An 18,979-nucleotide genomic window follows, 5' to 3' on the forward strand; every position below is an offset into this window, starting at 1 on the left:
TCCTTAGCTTGGGAGTGGAACCTCAAAGACATAGATTGGTCCATTTGATCTCGACACTCTTGGATTTCTTGGTCATTTAGGGTTCGTTGGACTTCCTTCCATACTGACACGCTATCTTCCAATGGGCCTTTTCCTTCATTCCATCTTTCTGAAAGATCACAAAGGTTAAGTATTTTCTTGACCTGATTTGGCCACGAACCACGTCCGCCGCTCTTCAGACTCTCAAAATAAGCCGACTTAAGAAACCGAACTCTATGTAGCCTAATTTTTTTCCAAAAAATTCATAATTCTAACCAATTTAACACTCCATAAAACAAAAAGTCCTAAATATCTTTTTTTGTACCATTAAACTATATGAATCCTTCAAGCCTGAAATTCTTTTAAAAATCTTAGCTGAACTACTTCTAACTTAGCTGCATTAGCGAAACCCTAAACCTCAGACCCCAAATGTAGATGAGAAGCTATTTTTGTCAGGAACACTCTTTCTGGATCTCTATGTCAGGCAGCTGGCCTAAATTACTTCCTAAAAGTATATCTATAAGCCTATTACCCCTTAAATTACAAACTTCTACATGCTTAGACATCCTTTTTAAGGCGCTAAACTTAAAGCCCTAATAAACTAATTCCTCTCTAACCTCGTTCCCGAAGAATTAAAATCAACCTCCTTTTTGATCCTAAAAATTAATACAACTGACTTCTAAACATTTAACATTACATTCGTCTTTTCTGAATAATCTTTAATTACGTCTAATTGCTTCCGAAGATTTTCTCTGCTATCAAACAGTTCGTGATAACGAACTGTAAGTAAGGAGCGACCTAGCTCAATAGTAACCGAAACTCTAAAAACGGAAATTTGGTACCAATAGATGCATCAAAAGAGTTGGATTCTTATGTCGATTTTAAATATATAAGTTTCATCAAGTTTATTTTAACCCATCAAAAGTTGCAGACTCGGAAAATTTGCTTCATTTTCGAAAAAAGGCAGAAACACTCCTAAAAGTCATAGAACCTTAACATCAGATTCAGTGTATCAGGGAACCTTAGTGTAGAGGGTTCAAGCTCCTATTTGCAAAAAAATAGAATTTACATTTTTTGCCAGAAGAATGATCAGGGATGCGTGTTTGTTTGTTTTTTTTTCCCAGGGATGAAAACCAAAGAAGTTAACACATTGTGCTACCATCGTTCTCCCTATGATTGGCAGTAAGAGTATCCTGATTGATCAGGGAAAATCACAATTGTTAGTGATATTATTGCCAACTAAATTTATTAGGAAGGCAGGCATACGAATTAATATTTTAATGATTTATTTTAGGAATGACGGAGCGATTATATTTTCGGCTCACACAGATGGTTCTGTAAATTCTTTTTCTGTGGTGGATCAAGACATAAAATTTAAGGTAAAAACGTCAAAATCTTTATAAACGTTAACAATGTAAAAAAGTTTGTTGAAACGTTAAAAAAGTTGAAAGTGTCAACTCGTAATTTAAATGTTTTCTCGTATTGACATTCGTAAAGTTATAGATAATGTGCTAGAATTTTAGGCATTCGGTAATATAAGCTTAACCATTTTAAATGGTGCTGCTATTAGCCCAGAAAAAGAACTATTAGACAGATTCTCCATAACAACTTTGGTTATGTGCATTTTTTTTTTATTGAAAAATTTCGAAGGAACGTTTTGTGCCACCTTAAGAGCAGCGTTGAGCTGGACAATATGGACAGGTAACTTTAACTTTTTTTTATAATAAAATGTGCAGGACTAAAGCAAATGTCCTGTATTTTAAGCTTTATGAGCATAAATTTGACCCTTATAACAACGTTGCCACTAGCTCAAAATAAGAGGTATTACGACGATAGTCCATAGCTGTATTCGATTTCTGTATTTTTTCGACTTTAAAGCTTTGAATGGAAAGACATTGTGCTACTCCAGCAGAAAAGCTGAGCTGAGAAATATTGACTGTTAATGCTGGTAATAAATATTATGTTCTGCTGTGACAACATATGCAGAATAAAAGAAAATGTACTATAGTTTAAGTATTATAATTTTTACCCTTATAAGAAATATTATTAGTGGCTTAAGAAAACAGTTAAAAACAAATTCATTGCGGTTTCTATCCATATGTTGTTTTCTTCTGTGAACTTGGTAACAGCAGTGGCCATGATGCCTTTATATCATTAAAAAAAGAAGAGGTTGAACATTGGTTTGGAGAGGTTTTGGGAAAAGGGGATTGTTTTGAAAGTTGGTGATTGAGACGTAAGTAAATGCTTCAGTTGTATGACCAATAAGCCGTTGTATGTGAATTAGAAGACAATTTTTCTTTACTAGCACTGGCAAAGTTTTAAAACTTAATTTTTTTTTTATTCGCTTTTCAAGAACACCATCAACCAATTCAAATCGCCAATCATTTCGTGTGCTTGGATGGGTACAAATTTCATTATCTGCACTGAAAACAGGAACTTTTACTGTACTGATGAAAGTGGAAAAATTTTAGCGAAAACGTCTTTGCCAACTGGGACGACATTCAGTCCGTTTCTCACCTCTTATCCTTGTGGCAACAATGTGATTTTATTCCTCAATCAGACGTAAGTTTTCTCTTTATTTTAACTTGCCGTATTGACAGTTATAAAATAATTAAGTAAATGCAACAATTTTTAGTTTATATACATTATCATCAATTGTGGCTGATTGGACTATAATTGCGTTTTGCTGAATTTAGCTGAAGGTGTTCAGTTAGCAGTCAAAACTACTAATGTTGACTAAGGCTGCCACTGAGATTTTAAAAACAGCCCTAGGTTCACTTGTAAAAAATCCCTAGGTTTGAAAAAAGAACCGTAAGATATTAAATAATGATAACATATGTATTTATTATACTTTTCGAGTGTAGAATTCAATATATATGCTGGAAAAAAAATCCGAAAGCTCAGGATGGAAGATGGGCGTCAAATGGAGTGACCAGGACTTGCTCCCTAGACTTTTCCCCCTTCGCTAAATTTAGAAGCATCTTTTTTGAGGTAAATGCCTTTATTTAGTGTGTTGGTACAAAATTGAAAGAAAATTTCTCCCCTACAATTCGAAAAATGTACTTTGCCTCCCCTCTTCATTTTCACGGATTAACACCGCCATGACTGAAATATCGAAGCTTTGGGGAAATAACAAGGAGTTTCAGACTGGATTTTGACGTCTTCAAAGATGAAAAATGAAGTATTTGAAGTGTTTAGTTAAACTGTGAATTACCATAAAATTGGAAACAATTGTTAAAAGATATGGCATACGAATTCTCTTTTCGTTATTTTTTCAGGTGGGTGTACTTTTATTCAAAGGTGATCGTATCAAATTAATAGTCCTAAGAGAGAGAGATCCCTTTTAACCTGGATTTTATTTTTCGTTTTAAGTGTCAAAATATATCACGCTACAACCAACTATTCTTTTTGACCACTTAAGGTTAAATATCAGTATCCAAAATACGGTTAAGTGTCATCAGACAAAAGGAGAGCGATTACCTTTTAATTGAAAATATCAACAAGCCTGTGAAATATTATTAATTTCTGAGTGTACACTTCAACGTGATCTTGTGAAAGGTAATAAAGGAAACTCCTTTTATAAAAAAAGGTAAAAAGGTCGTTTGTGGAAATTATTGAGGCATTAACTAGGTTTCTTTAGGAAACAACTTAATTAGTTTGATGCTACTTTTCAGACCTAGAGAAGTTATAGATAAAATTTTAAGAGACAGAGTATTTATAGGAAGGGGAGGGGATATGTACCAAATTTTCGCTCTTAGATTAAGTATTGAGAAGTGTCGGAGCTATCAAACCCCATTAGTCCTCAATTTTATTGATTATCAGCAAGCGTTTGATTGAGCCGATAAAAGAACTGTAGCGAAGCCTTATTCTTGTATGATATACCAGATAAATACAGTACGGTGATCAGTGCTGTGTAAGAGGACAATACTGCTGCTGTTAAGGTAAAAAATTAGCTGGTGTCGTATTGGATCAGAAGTCAAGCAGGGTTGTGTTTTTCCCATTTATGTGAATCATTTTAACGTAGACATTGTTCTGAGGAACACGGGAAAGGCTATGGGAGAGCATGGAATGTAAGGGGAAGGAGAATCTCCCTTAGACCTAGAATATCCAGATGATTTGAGTGTCCTAGATGAAAAGGTTTGCAAAATGAATGAATTTTCGGAGATTTTGAGATTTCCAAGTGACAAGAATAGGTTTGAAAATTAAGGTTAAGAAAGAGTAAGTCGCTTAAAGTAGAAATAAATGAAGTTGAAAAGGTGCTGTTGGGTTCCAAAACGATTGATCAAGTGGATAGTTTCACTCATTTACGTAGTATTAGTAGTGAAGTTGGTAGATGCAGTGAGGATGCTATAAGTAGAATAGCCAAGGCCCACGGTGCTTTCTCACAGCTAGAAAGGTTTGATAGAATTGGAATAGAAGTGTGAGACCCAAGATTAGAATATTAGCAGCTAAAGTGATTACAGTGGTCAAATATGGTTTTGAAACATGGGTGCTACGAAAAAACAAGGACCCTTTATGAGATCTTCCGTAGAAATTACATTCTTAGAATTCAAGGCCGTCTTGCTACTTTTCGTGCTGACTGAAATGAAAAACCCCTCAATGCCAATTTTTGTCGTGTCTTTTTCGATAAATTTTCTGTATTTGTTATTCTGAAATTTTCAAATTTAATATTACTATCGTTTTTTACATATTTGGAAAATTCCAGGGAGGAACTGTCGGTGGGGATAGGATACTAAGTAATTTCTCTTGCTAAAAATCTAGCGTATTGACTCAAAGCAGTTGTTTTATTATTCCAGATAGTGCAAGAATTTTTTAATTTCAGAGTCTACGAGCTTTGTTTGGATCAGAGCTGTATAAAATTGAATAAAATCAGTGATATTCCCCAAGAATTTCTCATTGTGTCGGCAACATCGTGTTCTCAAAGTCCTTTCATAATACTTGGAAGAGGAAATGGACCATCAGTGCTTACCCATCCAATCAAAAGGTATTTATTTATCTTCAGTGTTCTCCTTTATTCTTTCCCTAAATTACTAATTTAACTTCAGAATACACTCCTGTTCCTTTTGCTAATGACAGCAAACTTGGAACTTAAATCAGAGACTGAGGTTTGCTCAAATTTGATAGACATACTTGAGAGGACTCGATTATGGTCTGACAAAAACTATCTTGTCCTAAATAATTCAAATCTAAGTTTCTTAATTTTCTCAAGATTTGGCTTCAATTAGAATTCCATTTTTAAAACTATTTTGTTTGTCGACTAAAGGGCCGTGCATCATTATTCTTGAATTTGTCTTTCAAATACCACTTATATATATATATATATATATATATATATATATATATATATATATATATATATATATATATATATATATATATATATATATATATATATATAAATGTAGTGTCCGTCCATCTGTCCGTTACATTACCGTTATTACCGTTTCACGAGCTAAAAATTGAGGCTCTTTTTAAATTTTATTAAATTGCTTAAAATGTAAAAAACTGGTGATTGCACGAATATTTCTATATATTTTGACAATGGATTAAAGCAATTCGAAAACCTTAAAACAGAAAACCAAACCAATTTACGTCATCGATTCAATCCAAAAATGACATAGCGTTGCCCGGACCCAGAACACAAGGGACAATGAGAATCAATATACAAGACGCCTACCGCTTGCCATGCTGGGGCCCGCGGGAACCGGTGGGAAAACCGCCGGGACCCAGCGCTGTCTGTGGTTAGAACACAAGGGACAATGAGAGTCCATATATAGAAGCCTGTCACGTGCCATGCTGGGGCCCAGCGGCGAAGCCGCCGGGACCTAACACTGTCTACGGTTAGAACACAAAGGACAATGAGAATCCATATATAGAAGCCTGCCGCGTGCCATGCTGGGGCCCGGTGGCAAAGCCGCCAGGACCTAGCTAGTATTTAATACAATTGTTGTTGATTAATATTAATAAACTTTAATAGTATTGTTGTAATTTAGGTATTTAAAAGTATTAAGAGCATCAAAACAAATTATGTACCAAATATTTTGATTTTGATATTTTCATCAAAATATACTGATTCTCAAGAAAACTAAACTTTCAAAGGAAACCTGCTCATTCTTATGGTGTTTGGTGCCAGGTCTTTTTGGCTTATTTTGGCTGATTTTCTGCAGATTTTTGAATCTGCAGGAAAACAGCCTTTTATGAAGCGGTCGTAGTTGCACTTATTGTTTTCTTATTACTCTTCGTCTGGTAATTTTCTTAGAAAATAAAATTGATTGACCAAAAAATTGATTTTCACGATAAACTGTGCCCATTAAAACTTTTAATGTAGTGAGTCTAATGTAGAATTCAACTAACGAAGGATTAACCTCGTAAGTCCTGGAAGGGCTGTAGGAGGGCAGGGGTCCTGAAAGAATGAAGAAGATTGGGTTAACTTTCGTAGGACTTTAGGAACGATCTCAAATAAGGTTTTGTGTTTACCTGCATTTTTACGGCCAATTTTAGATCGGAGAAGTACCTTTTTTTGGGAGGGGTCTTAAACACAGTGGTCCCCTTCACCAGCTTGGATACGGTACTACAAAACTTTATAAAAAGTTATGTAGTTTAGTAGTAGCGGACACCAAATGTAAAGGAATGAAACATGAGCAAAAGTCAGTAAGTAATAACTACACAAGAGAGCTGGGAATTACACTCTGATGCAAAAACCTTCTACCACTCAGCTCGATCATCCCACTTTGCAAGTCCTTCTATCAGACATCCTTCTATCAGACATCTTCTATCAGACATCAAACCTTCTATCAGACATCTCCAAGTGTGGATGTCTGCTATATGCTGGTGCTCCAGTTGGCACCACTCCAAAAGATCCAGAATATAGCTAATATGGCAGATCGTTAATATGGTCAGTCGTTCTTCACGAATCTCTTCAGTCTGTTAGTGAGACGTTTGATGATGCGTCGATGGCATAAACTCACCCCCTTCTGTAGAGCTTCCTCGTACTGCGCCCGTCAAACTGACAAGAAAAACAGGAAGGCACACAGCTTGGTCCTTTAATCTTTGAATCTGCAGTTCGATTTAGAATAATGCAGTTCGATTTAGCATAATGCACTTCGAATCTGCAGTTCGATTTAGGGAAAGTTGTACCTAAGAGTTTCTCTATTGGCTCTTTCAAAAGAAGGTCGAATAGTCATCTGAAATCTCCATGAAAGACTAATGGCAAATGAGATTTGTAATTACACCTGGGACCGTGAATTTAGGAATAAAAAGAAAAACTTCTTAAAAACCAACGGGAAAATTTTATTAAATCGTGGTTTTCCGGAATGAATGTAGCTAAGATGGGTCTATGGGGAAGTTTTTAATTTATTTTAGTATCCTTTGTACTTTGAATAATGTGCCGAAAAGATTTAAAATGCATAAAATCACTGTTTGCTTCAAAGGTTATATTAATACTATCACGGCTTAAGGCCGTATGAGTCATTTCCATGGTTCTTAGATAATTGACAACAATCCCTTGCAAAGCTGTTCTCAAAGGGGGATCAACAAAAGAATCTAGGTCAGTAGTACCCAAGTGTGAATGAACAAACATTGCAGTTCTGATCCTCCTCTTGAAAAAAGCTTGGCAAACACTTTTTAGCAAATATGTTCGAAGTGGGAAATGTCAAATATGAATAAAAAATGTTTAGGTTACTTTTAGTAGGCAAAACTTTTGTGTGTAATATCCCAATCCTGGATTTACATAATATTAGATTTATTTCCATATAAACCAATTGATAAAAATACAAATTGGGCCTAAATGAGGGAAACCGTATAAATAACAATGAAGAAAAAAAATATTTACTAACTAATACTATTAACAACTCACCACAGCTCCAAGCCACCTGAGGCCAACACAGCTTCTCACACTCCTCCTTCAGCCTAATCTATTCAAAACCTACCAAACCTTAGGAGGACGACCTGCTTTCTGTTTAGCCCTATACGGTTGGTCGAAAAGGCCGAACTTTGGTAATGTGTCATCCTTCATCCAGAGACCGTGCCTTAGCCATCTCAACCTTTCTTTCATTATAACTCTAGAAAGCGGGATTGAACCACATTTTTCGTACAGCCCACTACTTGAAACACAGTCAGTCAGCCGGGTTCCCGAAACAATCCATAGGTAATTTCTCTGGAAAACATCTAGCAAATCTTCATCCACTTTTCGGTGTGCCCATGTTTCAGAGCCATCTTCTAATATTCTAATCTTGATTTTCAGAATTATCTTCTTATTCTTCCAAACTTTTTTTCACTGTGAAAAAACTCCCTGAGCCTTGGCTATACTACTTTTAATATCTTCACTACTCCCACCGTCTTTTCTAATAATACTACCAGGGTAAGTGGACCTGCCCACCTGATCAATATTTTCAGTCTTCATTCAGTCTTTGACCTATGTGGATCAAAACTAGTTCATATTGTTTGGCCAATTTACAGAGGATTATTGTTTGGATATTTATTTCATTGCACAACTATTGAAATACTGTATAGTGCTGTGAACAATTTGCTTTCGATAATTGGATAATTAAAGTTGTGTACGCAACTACTGAAGTTGTGTAAAGTACTGTATAGCGCTGTGAACAATTTGCTTTGGATAATTGGGCATTTTGGATAATTAAAATTATGTACGCAACTATTGAAAAAGTGTAAAGTGTTGTATAGCGCTGTGAACAATTTGCTTTGGATAATTGCACATTTTGGATTATTGAAGTTGCGTACAATACTGTATAGCGCTGTGAACAATTTGCTTTGGAAAATTGGATAATATTATCAGAAATTGGCATGTTTTAATCCACTCAGATACTCTCGTGAGGTTCAGCCCTCACTGAAGTATAAATCGTTTGCTATTTATTTAATTTCTGGTCTTAATTATGTCTTTCAACCAGTTTGATGTCGCTCTAGTGAAATTCAAGGATTATCCACTCTACTACTACTACTACTACTACTACTAATAACTCACTGCAGCACCAAACCGCCTGAGGCCAAGACAGCTACGCACGCTCCTCCTCCAACCTAATATATTTAAAGCCTCCCTCTTTACACCCTCCCAGGAAGTTCCCATTTCCTTTAAATCTTTATTTATGACATCCTCCAAACTCAGACAAGGACGGCCTGCTTTCCGTGTAGCCCCAGACGGTTGGCCAAAAAGGACAATCTTCGGTAATCTGTCATCCTATCATCAATTATCCACTCTGACCAGTAAGAATCATCAAATCACAGGGCAAAAATGGTAAAAATGCAGGGTAACAGGGTAAAAATGCACAGGGCAAGCCAGTTTATATTGTATTCTGCTATGGCTCTCATGATGAATTCCGTCTTATTGATGCAAATCTCCATGTCTATGATTCTAGCGCTTGTAATTCAACTGCTCCTGCTACAAATTAAATAAAAAAACAAGTTTTTTAACTGAAAGTAAGAAGCGACATTAAAACTTAAAACAAACAGAAATTACTTCGTATATGAAAGGGGCTGCTTCCTCATCAACACTCCGCTCTTTACGCTTAAGTTTTTTACTGTTTCAAAAAGAAGAGTTGAGAGAAAGAGTCAAACTTTAGCGTAAAGAGCGGGGCGTGGGTGAGGAAGCAGCCCCTTTCATATACAAAGTAATTTCTGTTCGTTTCAAGTTTTAATGTCGCTCCTTACTTTCAGTTAAAAAACTTGTTTTTTTTATTTAATTTCTGAACGTTTTTGAATCAATGCATGTTTCAACTTTGGCTCTCCGCAGAGAGATAATTAAAACGAAATTTTCATATTCGATTTCTTTTGGCTAAATGGCTCTCATAGTTTTGAGTGAATGATTTTGCGAAAAAAGGGAGCGGGGGATGAAGCCTAGTTGCTTTCTGATTTTATGGTTACTTAAAAAGGCAACTAGAACTTCAAATTTTTTACGTATGTTTTTATTAGCAAAAGATATACGTAACTCATATGCGTAACAATTTCTGTTCGTTTTAAGTTTTAATGCTGCTCCATACTTCCAGTTGAAAAAACTTTTTCATATTTGTTTTTTCATTGTTTTTTTTTTAATAATGCCAGAAAATCCTGCGCTCCCTTCATGGAAATTTTCTTCCCCCATGACAAATTCTTCGATGGAAAGTTCCCGCGACATATTTCCCTCTTCTCAAACCCTCCCCCAACCAAAAAATCCCCCTATAAACATCTGTACACTTTCCAATAACCATTACTATATGTAAGCACTGTTCAAAGTTTGTAATTTGTAGCCCCTTCCACGGGGACTGTGGGGGACTAAGTAGTCCCCGAAGACATAGTTATAAGGTCTTTCGACTACGCTAAATAAAATGGCTATATCAAAATTTTGATTCGTTGAATTTGGGAAAATAATTAGCGTGGGAGGGGGCCTAGGCGCCCTTCAATTTTTTTGGTCACTTAAAAAGGGCACTAAGACTTTTCATTTCCATTAGAATGAACCCTCGCAACATTCTAGGACCACTGGGTCGATACGATCACCCATGAAAAAAAACAAACAAAAAAAACAAACAAACAAATAAACACGCATCCGTGATCTGCCTTCTGGCAAAAAATACAAAATTCCACAATTTTTGTAGATAGGACCTTGAAATTACTACAATAGGGTTCTCTGATACGCTGATCTAATGATGTGATTTTCGTTAAGATTCTATGACTTTTTGGGGGGTGTTTTCCCCCTATTTTCTAAAATAAGGCAAATTTTTTCAGGCTCGTAACTTTTGATAGGTAAGACTAAACTTGATTAAACTTATATATTTAAAATCAGCATTAAAAATTAATTCTTTTGATGTAGCTTTTGGTATCAAAATTCCATTTTTTAGAGTTTTCGTTACTATTGAGCCGGGTCGCTCCTTACTACAGTTCGTTACCACGGACTGTGTGAAAAAGCTTTTGACGAGCTTGCTTCTGCGCCTGATATTTTTAAGAGACAGTCTAAAACATACCTTGCGCTGAAAGGCAGTGATAAAGGCAAATCCAAAGGCTCGACAGCCATATCAACTAGCAGCATTAGCCCGATCCAACAGTAACTTGTAGATGTAGCAACTCAAGCTGAACTGGATAAAACCAAAAATGATTTGATGGACACTATTACTCAAAAAGCTACAGAAAAGCTGGCTAGCTCAAAATCACTTAAGGAATACAACTGAGACTAGTGTGAGTCAAATTTATGATGCTTTTACTCTTGAATTTGACCCTAAGTTTCAACTAATCGAGAAATTGTAGAAGGGGCTGAAAAATGAACTTGAGTACTTGGAAGAAAGACTGAACAGGCTTGAAAGTAAATTAGGCGGTTACAAACAAAAATCATTACTTGATAGTCTTGTGTTTCATGGTGTTAGACAGCTTACTGAGCTGACACTCATTCTGCTTTGTTGTCAATTATAAACCGGAAGATGGCGTTGCCTGAATTTACTACAAATGGGATTATAAACGTTTATAGACTCAGACTGAATAATGCTGCTACTAACTCAACTCAGCCAGCCCCAAGGGTCGCTCCAGTTATTGTGAAGAATGTGAGCAAAGAAATCGCCAAGAAAGTGCTCAAAGCTAAAGTTAAACTGGCCTCTAGTGGTGGTTTCTTTGCGGAGTCTCTGATCAAGCAACGAAGAGACATCCTGAATGCGGCTAAGGACAAATTCGGTCAGAAGAACGTTTGGTCTGATCAAGGGGAAATTTTGTCTAAGCCTAGAGGTGAGACTGTGATTAGAAAGACACGGTCGCTCGCGGAGTGCATCTAGGTTAGTTTCAAATTCATTTGTTTTTCTTTCATTTTTGAGTGCATTTTTCCTTATTTTCTATTTTTCTTTCCTTTTTTTACTATGGTTGTGTTGCTAGTCTTTTTTTATGGTAATGGGTGAATTAAGACAATTTAGCCTAGAAAACTATTTGTCGAGAGGAGTGGCTTGTGATGATGACTACCCAGTAATAGATTTGAAACCTATGAGAAGTAGTACATTTATTCGATTGCCGCAAGGTTTCCTGTCGCCTGTTAGTGATCCATGTCTTCGTCTTGGTTCTTGGAATGTGCACATTACGTCGAGTTATCAGGATATTCTTCAGCTAATAGATGATTTTTCATCGAAATTTTCATCGAGTTGGTGTTTGTGAATCGTTTTTAAGCACAGATCATTCTCTTTCGCTTTATTCGTTTTCAGGGTACAAGGTCCAAGTAAAGAACCGAGCTTCAATGAGCCGTGGAGGGATTGCTTTTTTGGCAAAGGAGGGAATCGGGTATAGTGTACGGGATGATTTAAGTATTGTAATGAAGATAAGGTAGAAATTTTTTCAATAGAGATTGAGGTAAATGGTAAAAAATATATAATTAGTATGGTGTATAGGCCACCCAGTGCGTACTTGGATGACTTCATTGAAGGGTTTAATGACCTGCTTACTAAAATACCACCCGAGTCTAGCCATATTGTGATGGGTGACTTTAATTTTAATCTTCTTGATTTGTCAGGAATGAATGGTGATTTTTCAAATTTTATGATTTCGAGCGATTTGTACCCCCTCATGGGCGAACCAACAAGAATAACTTCACAAAGTGAAACACTGATCGACAATATCTTTGTTCAGTCGAGTAGTCTTTACAGGAGCTTTGCTGATGTGATATTTTGCCCTGGATCTGACCATCTTCCATTAATAGCTACAATTAATCACCCTGTAAAAAAACTGAGAAAGAAGATTATAACTAGACTAATGAAGAAAGAAAATCTCCAAAAATTTGCAGAAGAGATTAGCATTATTGATTGGAGTCCTGTTTTTGAAAAAAAATAATGCCCTTCAAGAGCATTAGATAGCATTATGTCGGCCGTATTGCCTATTTATGAAAGAGCATCCCCCCTAAAGACTATAAAGTCCAAAAGACTTGTTCCTCGAAAGCCGTGGATGTCGACGGAAATAATTGATGAAATAGTATTGAGAAATAGTTTATTGAGAGATATTTAGATGATCGAAGTGATGAAGCTTTTAACCTATTTAAAACACAGAGGAATCTTGTGAATAAACTTCGAAGAAATGCAATGTCTAATTTTTATAATCATAAATTTGAGGATAGCAAAGGGAACATGAAAGAAACGTGGAAGACAATAAATGGCCTTATTGGTTACAAAGGACATAAGAGGAATGAAAAAGTGTGTTTCATTGGTTGCGACCGTGATGATATAAGTGCAACTGTTGATAAATTCGGTAAATTTTTCTCGAATATTGGTCCTGAAGTGCAAGCTTGTGTTTATGACAAGTATCAAGAAATGCAAAGAAGTAATTTTAGTGATATAAGAAGTGAATATCTGGAAATGAATTTTAATTTGTGTACTAGTGATGAAGTGAGTAAAATTGTGTTTTTAAAAATGTGTTCTTTCTTCTGTGTGGTGTTCCTTATTAATCTTTCTCTTGAAAAGGGTAAGTTCCATGAACAATTTAAAGTTGCAAAGGTCATACCCCTCCACAAGGGTGGCTGAAAAAGCGATATTGAAAACTGGCGACCGATTTTGATTTTAGCTCTTTTCTCAAATGTCTGTCTATTTTTTGTTAGTGTATTACTTTATTTTTTGGTTTGTTTAGAAAATGGTTAATTTTTACTACTGCACGCCAACAAAAACGTATGTTTTTCCATCAGTGAAGTAGATGTGTAATGTAAAGAGTTATAATTGTGTTTATTAATAAGGTATCGTATCGTATCGTTACCCAACGTTGACTTTTCATTTTCACTTATTCCTAGTCTTTGGGATTTGGTCTTCTTAACATTAAGTTTCAAACCTATTCTAGCACCCAGAACTCACAAAACCCTCAAAAAATTCATTCATTTTGCTCAAACTTTCGCCTAGGATGCTCAAGTCATCAGCATAATCTAAGTCGAGAAAGGTTTTCCTCCCCAATCGATTCCGTGGTCTCCCATTGCCTTTCTTCTGCTCCTTAAGACATAGTTCATCAAAATGATCCATATAAAGGAGGATAGAACACAACCCTGCTAAACTCCTGAGTTAATACGAAACCAGCTGCAAACCTCATTTCCTACCTTAACCGCAGCAGTATTATTCTCGTACTCGCGTTAATGTATTTGTCTGGTATACTATACAAGGATACGACCTTTGCTAAAGCTATTGTATCAACAGAATTGAACGCTTACTCATAGTCCATGAAACTGAGGACCGAAGGTGTTCGACAACTCAGGCACTTCTAAATTATTAAGCTAAGAGTGAAAATTGTCTACACGTCCTCTACCTTTGTTAAAACTGCCCTGTTCTTCTCTTAAAACTTTGTCTACAACATCTATTTAGTCTAAAAAGTATCACCTTACGAAGTTATTTGCTACTTACAGAGACTAGATTAATGCCTCGGTAATTACCACACTCACTTTTATCACCCTTCTTATAGAGTGGATTAATTAAGATTTTCAAAAATGTTATGTACTTCCCCTTTTTCAAAAATTATATTTTTAATCTTCAGTAACTTGCTTCTAAGATCAGAGACGCCATATTTAAGAGATTCATTTACCACACTATCAGCAAATGGATCCTTATTATTTTTTATCCTTTTAACACTGTCGCTAATTCTTCCTCACAAAACAAATCCTCCTTCACATCCAAGGTATCACAATTTTAGATGTGAAAAACTATTTGGATTTTTTATTATTTTTAATGTAAGGGACAAAATATTTAAGGATTTTAATAAAAACTACATTTTCGAGTTCGGCGGTAAGAGGTCTCAATGTTTTGTGTAATTTGTGTCTGGTTTCTGTCACAGATTCTTGTTCCTTAGTGCAAATAGGTCTTTTTTCAAATCGCTGGTCAAAATTTAACAATGAAGAATTTAACCTACCTTTGCTCGACTACTTACAAAGAATAACTCCCTAAATGAAACTTGACTACCTTCCAGATGACCCTTCATCAACTGACTGTCAAATTTAGACTAAAATACTTGAGCCTCAGACACCATTAGTGGATAGTCTCCCCCCTTGTAGAGAAGATTAGAAAATCACACACGATCCCGTAACGGAAGAATCTAAATACTAAACTGACTGAAACTGCAATGTGCAAATAGGGCTTTTTTCAAATCGCTGGTCAAAATTTAACAATGAAGAATGTAACCTACCTCTGCTCGACTACTTACAAAGAATAACTCCCTAAATGAAACTTGACTACCTTCCAGATGACCCTTCATCAACTGACTGTCAAATTTAGACTAAAATACTTGAGCCTCAGACACCATTAGTGGTTACCCCCCCCCTCGTAGAGAATATTATGAAATCACCCACGATCCCTTAACGGAAGAATCTAAATACTAAATGGACTGAATCTGACCGAAATGTACTTCAGTATATTTTTTCTACACTTGAGGAAGTATTGCAAAACTTAATTTTGCATTAGGGGTTTCAATCCAAAAGGTATTTTTTACATAAGGGGTTTAAGAGTATAATTTTAGAAGCTATATTGATGACAATGATCAAGTGTGGCTCTGAAACGGGGGCACTCCGAAAGACGGAGGAGGATCTGTTAGATCTTTTCGAGGTGAACTGTCTATGGATTTTTACGGGTATCCGCCTGGCCGACCGTATTTCAAACAGCAAGCTTTAAGAACAAGGTGGTTTTATTTTGCTTTCTATGGCTGTAATTTGAGAAACGTTGAGATCAAGTAGGACGATCGTTCTCTTTGGCCAACTATCCAGGGCCAAACGAAAAGTAGGTCGTCCCAAATAGGGTGGGAGGAGATTGTAAGGAAGGACTTTATAGAAATTGCAGCTTCTTGGGAGCTTGTAATGAGATTGAACAGATTGGGATGGAGGATGAGCGTGTGTTGCTGTTTTGGCCTCAGAAGGCTTGGCACTGCAGTGAGTTGTTAGTAGTGGTCGCAGCACTTTTAATCTTTGAATTATTATAATTTTATTTTTTCCAATTAACTATGTTGGGTATTTTTCTTCAACACTAATTTATTTCCTTTTATCTGCCTAGTTCGACAATAGCGTTGTATTTATTTATTAATTTTTTGAAGCGCCTGTGTCTTGCTACCAGTTGTTTTAGTGAGAAAAAAAATATTCCGTTCAGTTGGGTAGTAGGTCCACTATTTTCTTAGGTTGAAGTGGGTGGGGCTGGCAAGTATGTTTTTCTTTTTTTTATTCGACAAATTTTGCGGGTAGGGCAAGAAATCTTTTCAAATTTGAATTCAAGATTTCGTTTTTAACCTTTACAAATAAATAAATAAAATAAAACTTTTATACCGGAGAAAAACTTACGAGGGTTTGCGGTTCTGTGAAAGTCCATGTAACAACTTTCCAACTGATTCAATAGATTAATTAAGACTATTATGAATAAATCCAAATAAGCACATTTTTTCCTGTAGGCTATACTATAAAAGAAAAGAAAAAATTACTTATATTATATTATTCTACAATAATAGGTAAACAAAAATATAGAAGAAAAATAATAATAACAAATCCAATATCCAGCAATCGACAATTAATTTCACTCATCTTTTAGGTTTGAAATATTTCAACCTGAAATAGTACAATTGTGCAGTTTTTCAGACATTCTATATTATCCTGCTCAACTTCTATAAATATAAGTTAAAACTGAAGCGAGCTGCTCTTGTGCAAATGAAGGTGCTGCCCATTTTATCCCCCTGATCTGTCCACTGATTTATTTTGGTACTACTTGCATGAATTTACCATCCTTACTTATTATCATATTTTTCTTACAGGCGATCACTCTGGAAAAACGAATATTTTGTAACCTTTTGCACAAAGAACTTTGTCTACATCTCTACACTGGAAAAACCTAATAGCGTAAAACTGGTGCTACGAAGCAGTTTAGACGTTAGTGGCATCATCGAGGTGAATTTTTATACCTTAACCTTATACGTTATTCAATTTTATACGTTAAACCTAGTGACGTAAAACTGGTGCTACAAAGCAGTTTAGACGCTAGTGCCATCATCGAGGTGAATTTTTATACTTTTATTCAACAAACTTTAAACTATCTCTTTTTACATGAGTCAACTTGTTGCTGTGAGAGAAATTTTAAGAATAATTACAACCCAGTAGAAATTATTGCAAAGCCATTTTACGGTGTTTACTTGCTTAACTAAAATCAAGTTACCATCAGTCCATTGCTAATTGGATAAAAAGCCAAGACAGATAGTCTGAGTGAGAGGCACAGCTGGCAACTCTTTACAAATATATTTCCACCATCCCAACTGTCGGCAACATTTATTTTGCCAACAATATGCACAAACGTTTGAAGTTAAGAAATGGAACAATGAAATATATAAATGCATTTTATGCTACCGTACAAAATTCTTAGTATTCTTTTTAACAAAAATTCAAATTTGCTGGGTTTAAGGGTAGTTTTAGGAATAATTACAATCCAATAAGCGCAAGGTTCATGGCTATTTAAGAGTATTTTTTATACTTTTTAAGAATAATGAGTTCTTCATCGCAAGGACTAGATTGACACAGCAGTGATGTAGCATCACTAAATCTGATTTTTCACTGAAAAGGCAACGTTTTCTTATGCATATAATGTTTTATTATAAGTTTCTGTAGTGGGAATTTTTTTTTTTATGGTGTATATTTATTTCTGTGTTTATGCTGTTGCATTGGTGATTTCTTTTTTCATTATTATTAAAGTGTGAAGTAGTGGGACATAAATTATACATACGAGGTTCTTAAAAAATCTGTTTAGAGAGAGCCCAGTCTAGACCTCCAAACTTTCCTTTTTAAATTCATTGTTATTCTCAGAAGTTTAATAACGCGGTAAATAAACTCTCAAAAGTTCATTAGAAGCAACTGGGTTAATTAGTCGAATTTACAAGATTCTCATATAAAGAATAATATCATTTATATGAGCAAGATAAGCAATCAAGAGAATCAAGAGAAGTGTAAAATTTTAACTAATTCGCAGTAAAATAATGCCAAAAACATTCGCTAAACAAAGTTTGATAGGGAAAGTCATCAATAACAGTGTCATTTAAATTTGATCCGCTGATACTTCTACTATCAGTATATCTTTGAATATAATATTAAAAACATTTCGCTTTGTCCATTTTTAAACATTAATAAGTCGTGTAGAAAAATGATAAAAAGGGTGATTAAGTAATGCAAAAAATCTAAGATCCAAAGTTGACGTAATAAAAGTCCTTATTGGCATATGGTAGTTTTCACCTTTAACAACGGGACGTCTGTTCAACCCTGTCTCTCACTATTAGAACATTTTTCTTAGAAGCACATTTCCATCGTTCAAGGTGTTGACAACAATTATTTCGCCAACAATTTGCAGAAATGTAAGATTTACTATCAAGTAATAAAAAAGATCTTTGAATATCTAAGAACATTTCAAATGTCATTTGGAGTCTAAAGCAAGCATAAAAATAAAATTTAAAACACTAGATTAGTCTTGCTTTATTCCTAAAGTAACGAAAGTATAAAGCTTTAGTTTGGATGTTACTTCAAAAATTGCGAATCCCACACTCAAATTCCAGTTAGAATCTTCCCAATAAAGATATTTTTCTTAGACTAACATAGAGAACTCCTTCCATGTCGGGTGGCGTATAAGGCTACAACGGTGCCTCTTCACTCTGAATAACTGGTGAACACAGGTTTTCCAAAGATGTTATCATCAGTGTGCAATCTTCCTCTAGCCATCAGATAGCCTTGAGTGAAAGTTAACAATAACTTTATGAATGTTCACAGAAACCGGTGGCTGGTAAAATGAAAATACAAATCATTACCGTCAGGACGGCGGAATTGCAGTTCATTGAAAGATTAAAATAAACATTAACAATTGGTGGCAACCTAAAAATATTAACCTCTGGCTGAACTAAGGCTTTTCAAACAGTTCGTGGTAGAGAACTGTGGTTAGGGGTGACCCAGCTCAATAGGAACCGAAACTCTAAGTTTCATCAAGTTTAATCTTACCCAAAGTTACGAGCCTGATAAAATTTGTCTAATTTTAGAAAATAG

The 18,979-nt window shown here is 35.3% G+C and overlaps 1 protein-coding gene across 1 annotated transcript in view; it reads left to right on the top strand.

The window, feature by feature from the left end:
- The window catches only part of LOC136042172 (intraflagellar transport protein 172 homolog), a 222,669-nt gene that overhangs the window by 7,029 nt on the left and 196,661 nt on the right, over positions 1–18,979 (top strand). The window contains exons 4-7 of the mRNA XM_065727100.1: positions 1,313–1,397; positions 2,372–2,580; positions 4,841–5,002; positions 16,720–16,852. Of these exons, the coding sequence (XP_065583172.1) occupies positions 1,313–1,397; positions 2,372–2,580; positions 4,841–5,002; positions 16,720–16,852 (589 nt within the window). The remainder of the gene's footprint in view (positions 1–1,312; positions 1,398–2,371; positions 2,581–4,840; positions 5,003–16,719; positions 16,853–18,979) is intronic.

This window comes from Artemia franciscana, unplaced genomic scaffold (genome assembly GCF_032884065.1).
Source record: "Artemia franciscana unplaced genomic scaffold, ASM3288406v1 PGA_scaffold_74, whole genome shotgun sequence".
Classification (NCBI taxonomy): Eukaryota; Metazoa; Arthropoda; class Branchiopoda; order Anostraca; family Artemiidae; genus Artemia; species Artemia franciscana.